The sequence below is a fragment of the Dendrobates tinctorius genome, unplaced genomic scaffold (genome assembly GCF_039654945.1).
Source record: "Dendrobates tinctorius isolate UK_male_01 unplaced genomic scaffold, ASM3965494v1 ptg000105l, whole genome shotgun sequence".
Lineage (NCBI taxonomy): Eukaryota > Metazoa > Chordata > Amphibia > Anura > Dendrobatidae > Dendrobates > Dendrobates tinctorius.
In genome coordinates, this window is record NW_027361773.1 from 11,419,012 (window position 1) to 11,432,408 (window position 13,397).

Sequence of the window (13,397 nt, forward strand, 5' to 3'; positions counted from 1 at the left end):
GGGCTTAACTACACTCATTTAATCCCAGTAGTCACAACTTTGGCCAGGCAGCATTTTAACTCTATATCCGCAGGTATATTGTATTCTGAGGAGACAGGTTCGCTTTAGACAAAGATTTGATATTTTTTTTAACAAATAAATGCAGAAAAGTTATTACGGATTTGGGCTCAAACTGAAGACACGGCATTGGACAGCACACGGATACAAAAGATTGAGGTAGAAAGTAAGTGCAGTAGTACACACATGGCATACCAGGGTTAAATTTTGCATCATATGCAAATCAAATTACCAACCTCTTTTTCTCCTTTGAGGATAAGGAACATTAGCAAGTTTTACAGTAGCTTCACTTGAAGAACCAATCGGTTTCTTGCCCTCAGAGAGAAGCCGCCTTCTTTTGTTTGAACTACGATTCTCACCGGTTTCTGCAGTGGTCAGGGTAGCCCGTTGGACAGATTTATTTTTGCTTTTCTTTTCTCTTCTCTTAACACTTTTTCTTTTGGTGGTTTTCTTAGACTGTTCTTTATTCTCACGAACACCACGTATTCTTTTTTGTCTGTCACTTCCAGCTTTTGGTTCTGCTGTCTTTGCCCGCATAGAAGCTGAAGACAGATTGTCCTGCTTTATTAAGCTTCCTGCAGTTTTCCCCAACTGATCAGAGTTACTAGATATAAAGGAATTTTCAGCTAAAATATTATTCATTTTGATGACTGGGACACTGAAATTTATAGGTGAAGAAATGTACAACTGTAGGCAAGAAAAGGCTAATGGGCTACATTTTTGAGGAAAGTCATCAGCAGGCCTATGAAATGCAGACAGAGGTTCACATTGCTCAGACTTTCTTTCTGATGAGCTGTCTTCATCTCTTTGGAGAACTGCATATTTCTTAAAATACTGTTCTACCAATGGAGCAGGGTAAAGAGGTTTGTCCTTTTGCAACTTGCATGACTCTATAATGGCATAGTGAAGGCCAGGTAGAAGATTAGATACTGTCAACGGAAGTTCTTTTCTGATGAATTTGCCCTCCCATTCTTCTCGATCTAAACGTAAAACATAAAATAGCATAAGCATCTTCTCTCCATTACTCATTTAAGTTTCTTACACTCCACAATTCTGAAATTGCGTAGGAAGTAGGAAAAGTCATGAAATTATGGAAATCACAGGTTTTAATGTTAATGATCTGCAAATGATAAAAAAGTGAAAACAATTTTCAAAACATGTCCATTTATTCAGTATCAAGTATCAGTGCCACAGACACAAATACATGCATTTCCACTCCTTGGCATGCTAGTAATTAGGATATTAATGCTTGATTGAGGAATGTTCTCCCATACTGAATGCATTTGGGCATAAAGATGCACTGCTTGCAGCTCCATGTACAATTGGCAATCAAAGACATTCCAGATGTGCTCAATGAGAGACAAGTCTGGAGAGGACGGAAGTCATGGAAAATATGTTTAGGTCACACGGGCTGCTCACAGTGGCAGATGCAACATGTGGACTGGTGTTCTTGTGTCAAAGAGCGGCTTCCTGGGACACATTTTTCCCTCGTGAAGGCTTTTACATAGCATTGGTCACAAGTAGAGTTGAGCGACTTTGGTCGGATCGGGTTTCGTGAAACCCGAATGAAACAAAATTTGAGTCGGATGAAACTGGTCTGACTAGGGAAAAAAAAGTCAGATGTTGATATAGAGGGGGAGAGGTCATGAGACCTCAGTGTTTTTTGTACATCAGACGTGTTGGATTTTTTAGGGTTTTTGCGTGATTGCAGACAGTGTCTTTCCTTTCATATCCTATCTAGACAGTTTGTGCCCCATCATTTGCTCAGTCTATTCTCTGCCTGTGTTTGTGCCTCATCTTGTCTCACCGACAATACATGTTTGGGGGCTATTTCTTTGGGGTTCTACTCCGGGGCAGTTTAGATTTCACCTTTCTTGCTTTAAGCTTAGTTAGTTTTCCGGCTGTGCCGAGGCATCCAGGGCATCGTAGGTACGCCCCACGGCTACTGCTAGTTGTGTTGTTAGGATTAGGGGTCTGCAATCCGCTAAGTTACCAACCTTTCTGGTTTCCTGGTGGCCTAGCCTATTCCTGCCATCTTCCTCCGTGACCTAATCATAACACAAGAGCATTCAGCACTGCACAACATTCCTCAACCATTGAGTCTCACTGATAGCATGTCAAGAGTGTAAGTGTGTGGCACTCTTACTTAATACTGAATAAATCGAAATTTTAAGCTTTGGTTTCCATATTAACACACACACAATTTCTGTGTATTTTATCAGGCCAAAATCACTAGGATATGTGAACTTTTGAACAGGGTCAGCTGGATGTTTTGGGTTGTCAATTATTTAAAAAGAGAAAACGCAGTAGTTTGACAATAAATGGCTTCACCCAACCACTAACCATGAGTAGGGAAAAAAAAAAAAGGTTTGGTGTGATCATTCAAATTCTCTGAAAAAAGGCCAAGAAAGCAAAAATTCTGCCGGGGTATGTAAACTTTTGAGCACAACTGTAATATAATGTAAAATATATATTTTGTGTAAATTTGTGTTACTCAAAAGCTGCCTTTTAGAGATAAGCAATTCAATTCCTTTGGCCTTGAATTGGTATTCAGTCCAGTCTACCGTGGCAGCGTCTGGTATTCAGAGCATCTCTTGTGCTTACTTGGCACTAACATAAGGGTGTGAGTTCCGCCACATCATGACGTCACAGGTCTCGTAAATGTCAAATATGCCCAGGATACCAGGCACAGAAGTGAAGTTCGGCTACCACAGAGGACCAGACTAGATGCTGGATGAGGGCAGTATAAATCGAGCTAATCATCTCTGCTTTCTTTATATCATGCCACTTGTGAATTCGTACATGGCAATATAGGCAATAGGGGGCAATCATTTGAAATTGTATAACTGAACTGAAACTGCTGATTGGCTAATTACATAAGCTGTACAGAACTATAAAAGGCTCCTCTGGAAACAAGGTAAAGGTGCTGGATTTTGTCTTTTTTAAAATCAGATCTTTTTTAATGTAAACAATCAATTTTGTTCATTTTTTTTTTAAAACAAAGATTGGTACAATAACACATAATGGACAAATTCAGTAAAGAAAAAAAAGCATTTGAAAGATACCTTTCTCAACAGTGCTATATACAACTGTAGTTTCAGGATAATGTGTCATTTATGGATGAAGAAATAAAATTATATATAGTGCGTTACAAAACTTGTTGATATATATAAATATTTATATATATTGTTAGGTAGTGACCCGTTACAGCTAGGGGGCGCTGTATGGGCTCCTCAGGATACGTTTGGAGGCGTTACTGTGATGGTGAGACATGGACCGGTGTCGTGATGAATGGCCGGTGTGTATCACAGAGGTGGGTAGCCTTGTGATGGAAGCCTGGGCGTGTTTTGCTCAGTAGACTGCCTAGGGATTTGCTTTACATTTGGTGGCTTCCAGGTGACTTGGGTGGGTCCAGTCACATACATACCCACCCAAGGGGGTGTGTCTGAACACCCAAGATTAAGCCTGTGTGTGGTGGTGTGTTTGAGGACCTGCGGTGATGTCAGATCACCTGACGAGCCATGTGATAGGTACCTGGGTGTGGTTACAACTATGTAATGGAGGTGTGTTTGGCACATGGGAGGAGTTTGTTTGGGAGTCTGTCAGTGTGGACAGATTTCCATGTGTCCAGGTTGGACACTACAGAGTGTTCTGTGTGCAGTGAAGGAGAAGTCTTCCTGCGTGAGTGGCTCCAGACCAAACCTGCTTGCTGGACATTGCACAGCCTGGTGAAACAGTGCTGGCTAGCTTGAGCCAGAGGAAGGAGGTCTGTGAGATACTTCCGGAGTGGACAGTGACAACCATGAGTGATACTGACCGGGGATAGTGAGAGACTGTTTATGCTATGTTTATGGGATACCTCTGAGGATAAGAGGCATCCGGGAACCTGTCTGGCCGACATCAACAAGTAACGGACAGGAATCCGTGTTATGCTGACTGGGGTCAGTGAGAGACTGTTTTCCCATAGAGCTGAATGTTTAACGGACATTATACTTGCAGCTGCAGACTACTTGCTTCCTGAGGAGGGGTTTATGCTGTTTTCTAATAAACCAAATGGACTTTTTTTTTTTTTTAATCCTGAGTGTCCCAGCATATGCCTCTGACCAGCAAAGTGAGTGTCCACCAACGCACTCAGTAAGCGCTGCACTACAATACTGTATACACAGCTATAGACTCAGTTGGTTTATTAGGAGATAAAAATGGACAAGCGGTCTAATATGGCGATTCTAAGTAGGTCAACTAAAGTACCAGCCACAGGGGGCCAGTGTGTCAGCCACAGGGGGCCAGTGTGTCAGCCACAGGGGGCCAGTGTGCCAGCCACAGGGGGCCAGTGTGCCAGCCACAGGGGGCCAGTGTGCCAGCCACAGGGGGCCAGTGTGCCAGCCACAGGGGGCCAGTGTCAGCCACAGGGGGCCAGTGTGCCAGCCACAGGGGGCCAGTGTGCCAGCCACAGGGGGCCAGTGTGCCAGCCACAGGGGGCCAGTGTGCCAGCCACAGGGGGCCAGTGTGCCAGCCACAGGGGGCCAGTGTGCCAGCCACAGGGGGCCGTGTGTCAGCCACAGGGGGCCCGTGTGCCAGCACAAGGGGGCTATATTCAATATAAGGTGGCCATATCCAGATTAAGGGGGCTAATTTTAGGATGGGGGGGCTATGAGGGACATATACCCTATATGATTTGTTAGACGGACACTGGCATTATAAGACGGACCCCATTTATTAAAAAATTCTCTATTCCTTCACCACATTTGGGGGTGCATCTTATAATCAGGTGCGTCTTATAAAGCGAAAAATACGGTATATCTGAGGTGGTTAGCCATTTTTCCTATAGTTTTTTTTTTTTTTTTTAGAGCTTTTCTCTTAATGCATGCACCTCTTTACATACAAATAATACTATTTATTTTAGATTTAAATTCCTCACATTCTAAGGCTACTTTCAGATTTGCGTTAGGAGGCGCAGCGCCGCCGCTAAGCTCCGCCACCGGCCAGCTCCTCCTATGGGCGCATGACGCTGAATGCGATCAGCGTACCCTAGATTTAGCGCTGGGTACGCTGGTCGTGTGCTGGTATGATTTTGGGAGCACGCGCCGGCAAAGTCATACTAGCGCACGGCCAGCGTACCCAATACTAAATATAGGGTACACTGATCGCATGCAGCGTCATTCGCCCATAGGAGGAGCTGACCGGAGGAGGCGCGGCCGGAGGCGGAGCTTAGCGGCGGCCCTGCGCCTCCTAACGCAAGTCTGAAAGTAGCCTAAAGAGTTACGGTCTATCAAATGTAACACCAGCAATTTCCTAGCTTGGAACAACTCACGGGATATAGTTTTAGCAATGGGAGAGCGAGTCCACACCCTTCCTCAGAAGGCCAAGAATGTATATTTTTGGTTCCAACTGTTAAATGCACCTAATAAAAACTCCTAACTCAAAATGTTCACACATTCCCACATCATATGCATCAAGTGGGTCTATCCTTGTCTACACTGTGGACATGTTTCATCTACCTGTACTGCAATTTTACACAAGAAGCTCGGAATCTTGAACGCCCAGTGGATCAGAAACCTCTGATAAAATATCCCTGTCTGAATCCAAAGAGTTTAATTGTTAAAGCACCACTCATGGCATGTTTTTTGTTTTTTTTTTTAATTTCCCTCCAGCATAGTCACTGGTTTTCGATGCTGCTCTGGTCCCCGCAGCACCGTCTTGGGAGAGCAGCTTTTGAGTGGCCGTAAGTCAGAAGTTGCATCACAAGCTCTCGGTGCAAGTCCATGAGAGCCAGAAAGAGGCCCTCAGACTTACATTGAAGAGTGACCTCGGACTCACTCCATGAAACACTGGAGCAGTCGGCAGATCACAAGACTGCAGGAGACAAACCAAAGAGGTGGCAAAAAACAGATGAAAAGGCCGGAAGGCGAGTATCAGACATGGGGAAGCGGACTTGGGAGTTTCAGCACCACTTCAGCGGTTAAATAGAAAAAACTGCTGCAGTGGTTCCTTTAGGCAAGAATTTCAATCAACTGTTCCTTTGAAAGGTGACCAATGTATGCCTGCCATTTTGTCCTGTTTCTCAGGGGATCATAATCTAAATACATCGGTAAGAATTCTTTATACACCGTATATACTCTTGTAGAAGCCGAGATTTTCTGCCCATTTTTTTGGGCTGAAAGTCTCTGCCCCCCTTCTCTGCTTGTACGCGAGTCATATATGGGGGTTGGCAGGTAAGGGGGAGTGGGGGGTGTCAGAGACCATACTCACCCCCTCTTGGCATGGTCTCTTAAGCCCCTGCTTCCCCCATGATCTCAGCGTCCCAGCTGTTCCTGCATTCAGCGGTCACGTGGTACCACTCATTAAACTCATGAATGAGCGCTTATTTAATGAGCGGTACCACGTGACCGCTGAATGCAGGAACAGCTGGGACATCGAGATCATGCTGGAAGCAGGGGCTGAAGAGACCGTGCGCCAGGAGGGGGGGGGGGGGGGGAGCGGAGCAGAGCAATATTTACCGGTCCCCGTACCATCGCTGTCTCCCGGGTACTAGTCAGTGCGCGCCCTCTGCTAACGTCACTGCACAGGACCCGGGAGACAGCGATAGAGAGGGGAACGGTAAATATAGCCAGTGCCGGGGGCCTGAGCCAGCGGCTACACTGGCACCTGGCCCCCAGCGAAGAAGAGGTGAGTATGTCTTTTTTTTTTTTTATATATATATATGGCAGCAGCAGATGGGGGGCATTTTATGTATGGAGCTTCTACTTGGGCCACCATTAACCCTTGTGCAGCATATGGGGGGTATTTATATATGGAGCATCTTGTTGGGCCACCATTGACCCTTATGCAGCATTTTATGGGGGTATTTATCTATGGAGCATCTTTTTGGACCACCATTAACCCTTATGCAGCACCACCCTCGGCTTATACATGAGTCAATAAGTTTTCCCAGTTTTTTATGGCAAAATTGGGGGGGTCGGCTTATACGCGGGTCGGCTTTTACACGAGTATATACTGTATGTAAAATATTAAGCCTCTTGGATCCACCACAGTAGCGATGGTATTAACTATGAGATGATCATCAGCAGAGATTCAAATACTCTTCAGTTGTGCGGCATAAACATAGCGCACTTGCAATTATTGATTAAAAAAAACACACTATGTGGGAGGTTGAAGTCAGTGTTCAGTTGTCCAAAACTTTTGATTGATGAATCACTTACTAGTTGAGATAACAGGAAAACTATCTTCCCATTTGCTAAAACCTTGTAGTTTATATATTAGATAGTTAACGATTATGCCATAAAGACATGTAGTTTGGCATCCTCCAATATCAAAAGTACGGTATATTTTCCTCTGTCCCATACTTGTATATCAAGTTTAGGATGGGGCAGTTCAAGTCATTATTTTGGAGGGGTCTCTCTTCCAGCACGGATAGTGGGAATATCCATTTAGTTCCATCTCTGAATAAATAGCCTGATATGGTCACTACTACCCCACCATGAAATTGCTGTAATTGTGAAGCCAGGAAATATATCCAGGTGCTTTGGAGGTCCCCTCATTAAGGCTGGTTAGCTGAAATGTATTGTGTTTAACACTGCAATTTAACCCCTTCATGCCAGAGCCCATTTTAGTTTTTGAGTTTCTGTTTTTCGCTCCCCTTCTTCCCAGAGCCATAACATTTATATTTTTCTGTCAATATGGCCATGTGAGTGCTTATTTTTTGCAGGACGAGTTGTAATTTTGAATGACACCATTTGTTTTACCATATAGTGTACTCAAAAACGGGAAAAAAAATTCCAAGTGCGGTGAAATTGTAAAAACGTGCAATACCACACTTGTTTTTTTTGGATTGTTTTTTTCACCATGTTCACTAAATGCTAAAACTGACCTGCCATTAAGATTCTCCAAGTTATTACAAGTTTATAGACACCAAACATGTCTAGGTTCATTTTTATCTAAGTGGTGAAAAAAAAAATTCAAATCTTTGTTTAAAAAATAATAATTTGGCCCCATTTTCCGATACCCGTAGCGTCTCCATTTTTCGAGAACTCGGGTTGGGTAAACATTTTCAGTCCTAATTTAGACATTTATCAGAACTGAATGCTGTGAAGGAGGAGGATCATGGGTATAAAAGCGCAAGGTATTGCGAGCTGCATTGCTTCTTTCATCGAGTCTGGGAGATAGCAGACTGATTGTTAAAAACAGGATTTTTGGGTTGCTTACCGTAAAATCTGTTTCTCGGAGCCTTCATTGGGGGACACAGAGACCATGGGTGTATGCTGCTGCCACTAGGAGGCTGACACTATGCACAAAAAAAGGTTAGCTCTTCCTCCGCAGTGTACACCCCACCGACCGGCAGGGAATTCCTCAGTTAGTGAGAAAGCAGTAGGAGAAGTAACAGACTAGATTGAGAACAGAACAAACAACTCAACTGTAACCAATCAACCAAAGTAAGAACAGGAGTTGTAAAACATGGGAGGGTGCTGTGTTCCCCAATGAAGGCTCCGAGAAACAGATTTTACGGTAAGCAACCCAAAAATCCTGTTTTCTCGTTCGCCTTATTGGGGGACACAGACCATGGGATGTCCCAAAGCAGTCCCTGGGGTGGGAAACAAACTTCCATCAGGCCAGTGGACTCACCACCGCTGCATGCAGGATCCTTCTACCTAGGCTGGCGTCAGAAGCGTAGGTGTGGACCTTGTAGAATTTCACAAACGTGTGAACCGAAGACCAGGTTGCAGCTTTGCAAAGCTGCAGCGCGGAGGCTCTGTGGCGTAATGCCCAGGAAGCACCCACTGCCCGGGTAGAGTGCGCTCTGCTTAACCCGGTAGGCCTCCAAAATTGCCGATCTGATCCAGCGAGCAATAGTAGCTTTGGAAGCCGGGTGACCTTTCCGTGCCCCATCTGGAATGACGAAAAGAGAGTCCGTCTTTCGCAAGGAAGACGTCCTAGACAGATAGACTCTCATCGCCCTGACCAGATCCAGCTTGTTCAGGGACCGCTCCCGAGGGTGAGATGGACTCGGACAGAAGGACGGCGGAACAATATCCTCATTGAGGTGAAAGGAGGACACCACCTTCGGAAGAAAAGAGGGCAGAGGCCGCAGAACTACCTTGTCCTGGTGAAGTACCAGGAAAGGAGAGCGGCAGGAAAGAGCCGCCAATTCCGACACGCGCCGGATGGAGGTGATGGCCACCAGAAAGGCTACCTTCCAGGAGAGAAGGAAAAGGGAGACTTCTCTGAGAGGTTCAAAGGGAGAACCTTGCAGAACCTCAAGAACCAGATTAAGATCCCATGGATCCACGTGCGCTCGATACGGAGGAGCCGTGTGAGCCACGCCCTGAAGAAAGGTTTTGACATGAGGGCGGGAGGCCAAAGTCTTCTGAAATAAAATGGACAGCGCCGAAACTTGACCCTTCAAGGAACTGAGAGCAAGCCCCACATCCAGCCCTGCCTGAAGAAACGCCAGAACTGAAGGGAGCGAAAAGCACATAGGCGCGATGTTATTGGCCTCACACCAAGTGAAATAGGCCTTCCAAGTACGGTAGTAAATTTTGGAAGATGATGGCTTCCTGGCTCGGACCATGGTATGAATTACTCGACCGGAGAATCCTGCTCGTTTCAAAACCTCGGTCTCAACAGCCACGCCGTTAAATTGAGCGGCCGAGAATTGGGGTGGCAAATCGGACCTTGAGACAGCAGATCTGCCCTGTCTGGAAGCTTCCAGGGGGCGTCCGCGAGAAGGTTGACAATGTCCGCGAACCAAGACCTTCTGGGCCAATTCGGGGCGATGAGAATGACTGGAATTCCTTCTGCTTTGATCTTCTTCAGCAGCTTGGGAAGAAGAGGCAGGGGAGGAAACAGGTAGGGGAGCTCGAACTGTGACCAAGGAATGGCCAGAGCGTCGGCGCCCACTGCGAGAGGATCTCGAGCTCTGGATACAAACTGTGGGACCTTCCTGTTGAGGCGAGAAGCTAGCAGATCTACGTCCGGGGTTCCCCAACGACTGCAGAGCTGAAGAAATACCTCCGGATGTAGGGACCACTCTCCTGCCGCGAGACCCTCGCGGCTGAGAAAGTCGGCGGCCCAGTTGTCTACGCCGGGAATGTGTACCGCGGAGATTGTCGGTACCGAAATCTCTGCCCACTGAAGGATCTTGGACACTTCTGCCAGGGCTGAGACACTCCGTGTCCCTCCTTGGCGGTTGACATATGCCACCGCTGTGGCATTGTCTGTCTGAATCCGGACAGGCAGGCCCCTGAGGAGCCTTTCCCAGTGGAGAGCCAGATGGATCGCTCGTATCTCTAGTACGTTGATCGGCAGAGCAGATTCTTGAGTCGACCAACGACCCTGAACAGTGTGATTGCGGAACACTGCACCCCAGCCGAGGAGGCTGGCGTCCGTTGTTACAATCTGCCAGTGAACAGGAAGAAAAGACCGCCCCAAGAGGATGAGAGGAGACGTCAACCACCAGTTGAGTGACCGCTTGATCCGGCATGAAAGACGAACAGGGCGATCCAAGGACAGAGCCGACCTGTTCCACCTCGACAGAATGGCGTGTTGGAGAGGTCTGGTGTGAAATTGGGCAAAGGGAACTGCCTCTATTGCCGCCACCATCTTTCCCAGGACCCTCATAGCTGTTCGGAGGGACGGAAATCGTGTGGTCTGCAGCGATCGTACAGCCTGCTGCAGGGAGAGAATCTTCTCTTGTGGGAGAAAGACCCTTGACCGACGAGTGTCGAACAGTAGGCCCAGAAACACAAGACGTTGAGTAGGGACCAGACAGGACTTTTTCCTGTTGACGATCCACCCGAAATCGGAAAGAGTGTCCAGGACGATCGTCAAACTTAGGCGTGCCTGTTGGAAAGAGGGAGCTTTGATCAGAATATCGTCGAGATACGGAAAAAGAACGAGACCTCTGATCCTCAACAAGGCCATCATCGCAGCCATGATCTTCGTGAAGACTCTGGGAGCGGTGGCGAGACCGAAGGGCAGCGCGACGAACTGGTAATGTTCCTGGCGAACCGCAAAACGCAGGAACTTCTGATGTCCGGAGAATATGGGAACATGTAGATAGGCATCTTGGATGTCTATTGAACACATGAATTCCTGCTCCTCCATGGAAGCGATTACCGAGCGAACCGACTTCATCCGGAAGTGGCGAAGACGGACTCTCTTGTTGAGCAGCTTGAGATCCAAGATGGGTCGGACCGTCCCGTCTTTTTTCGGCACGACAAACAGGTTTGAATAAAACCCTGTAAACCGCTCCGATTCTGGAACGGGCACAATCACCCCGGAACTGAGGAGAGTGTAAATAGCCGTAAAGAACCCCGGGATCAAAGCTGGATCTTTTGGAGGACGGGATTCGAAGAAACGATCCCGTGGAAGAGAGACGAACTCTATCTTGTATCCTGACGATACAACCTCCCTGATCCAAGCGTCCTCTACTGAGGCCAGCCAGACGTCCTTGAAGAACAGGAGTCAACCTCCCAATTGGAAGGGACCCTGGGGAGTCCGAGGATAGTCATGCTGATGTGGGCCGTCCAGATCCGGATGGTCTGCCCTGCGAAGAGTGGGAGCGCCAGGAGGGAGTGGGTCTGAAGGAAACTTTCTTCCTATCTTGGCGTGCCTGCGGTCTTTGTTGGTTGGATGAGGTCTCCGCAGTATTGAAACGGCGGTAAGCCCGAAAGGGTCGAAACTGACGCCTCAGTGGGGGTCTGCGAGGATTGGACTGAGGCAGGAGAGAACTCGTGCCTCCGGTGGCGTCCTTAATAATTTGGTCCAATTGGGATCCAAAGAGGCGCCCTCCCTGAAAAGGCAGATTAGTAAGCGACTTTTTAGAAGACAGGTCAGCCTGCCAGGCCTTGAGCCAAATTGTACGTCGGATTGCCACAACGTTACTTGACGCCTGAACTGCGCAGGATGCGGCATCCAAAGAAGCAGAAAGCAGATAATCTCCCGCATGGGAAACCTGAGTGGCAAGATCAGCCAATCGATCTGGTTGTGCTTTCTCTAGGATGCCCTGACGAAGATCCTCTGCCCAAGTGGCTATGGCTTTTGCTGCCCAAGATGAAGCAAAAATTGGGCATACCGCCGTCGAAGCCGCTTCGAATGCAGACTTCGCTAGGGATTCTATGATCCTATCATTAGAATCCTTTAGAGACGCCACGCCTGAAAGCGGGAGAACCGTGTTATTAGAAAGCCTGGACACGGGCGGATCGACCGAGGGAGAGGCGGACCAGTTGTCCGTGAGCACTTTAGCAAACGGGTACAGAATGCCGAGACGCTTCCCTCGTTGAAAGCGTCTGGTTGGATCCCCTCTTTCCCTGGTAAAAATCTTTCCAAACTCGGAATGTAAAGGGAATACCCTGGAGGGCGTTTCCTCCCGTCTGAACGAAACCTCCTGATCTGAGGATTTCACAGGGGGGTCAGCAATGTCAAAGGTCTGATGGATAGCTGCAATGAGGTTCTGCACAGTAACCCTCATGTTCGCATCCTGGTCCGAATCCAGCTCTAAGATCCCCTCAGATGACCTGTCCGAGAGCGCTTCACCTGACTCGGGAGAGGAGGCCCGGGAGGGAGGCTGCCGAGAAGGACTATGTGGTGACATGGGGCGAGGAGAGGATTCCGGCTGGAGATCCTGCCTGGGTCTTTTGCGACTAACGCTGGCCGACTCAGATGGAACCTCTTGAGACCTGCTGGACCCTGTAGAGGTGTCCAGGGGCAACTTATCCAGGACGGCTACTAGGGACTGAGACACCCTGGTGAGGTCTGCCACTGACTGTGATAGAGACGAGGCCCAGCCAGGCATGGGGGGTTCACTCTCGCCTGGGGCCCTAGATGGCTCCTGGGCGGCGTCAGGTTGAATAGGATTGCTACAATCCAGGCAGAGGGAAGTGGACTGACCTGAGGGAAGTTTGCGATTGCAAGAAGAGCATGCAAAGAACTTGACAAGAGTGCAGGGGGGAGCCGCAGGGCGGTTAAGGTCAAATTTAGAGTTAGACATAGTGAAACCTGAGGTAGTGCCGGAAGGTTGGGGGACAGGGTGCAGAGAAGGGTGTCAGCCTGCAGATGCAGAGCTACTCACGGTCCGGTGACCCCAGAGACCAAGGTATCCACCTCTCTGCAGCTGCAGGTCAGAGCGATATCCGGCTGACAGGCCCAGGGAGCGATATCCGGCTGACAGGGGCGTCCGGCTGTGCGGCTGCAAGATGGCGACCGCCTGAGAGGAATCAGGGAAAAACGCGCTCCCAGGGGAAGGAGGGCGGGCTAACCGCCTGCTGAAAACGGCACCGCCCCTGGCCAGGAACAGGCTGAGAAGAGCGGTGGGAGGGCCTGTAACGGGCGGGAGAGAAGCCCGC

At 48.1% G+C, this 13,397-nt stretch overlaps 1 protein-coding gene across 7 annotated transcripts in view; it reads right to left on the reverse strand.

The window, feature by feature from the left end:
• The window catches only part of TASOR2 (transcription activation suppressor family member 2), a 176,921-nt gene that overhangs the window by 75,477 nt on the left and 88,047 nt on the right, over positions 1-13,397 (reverse strand). For all 7 annotated transcript variants that reach the window (XM_073589069.1, XM_073589071.1, XM_073589070.1 and 4 more), the window contains one exon: positions 294-1,037. In XM_073589069.1, coding sequence (XP_073445170.1) covers positions 294-1,037 — 744 coding nt within the window. The remainder of the gene's footprint in view (positions 1-293; positions 1,038-13,397) is intronic.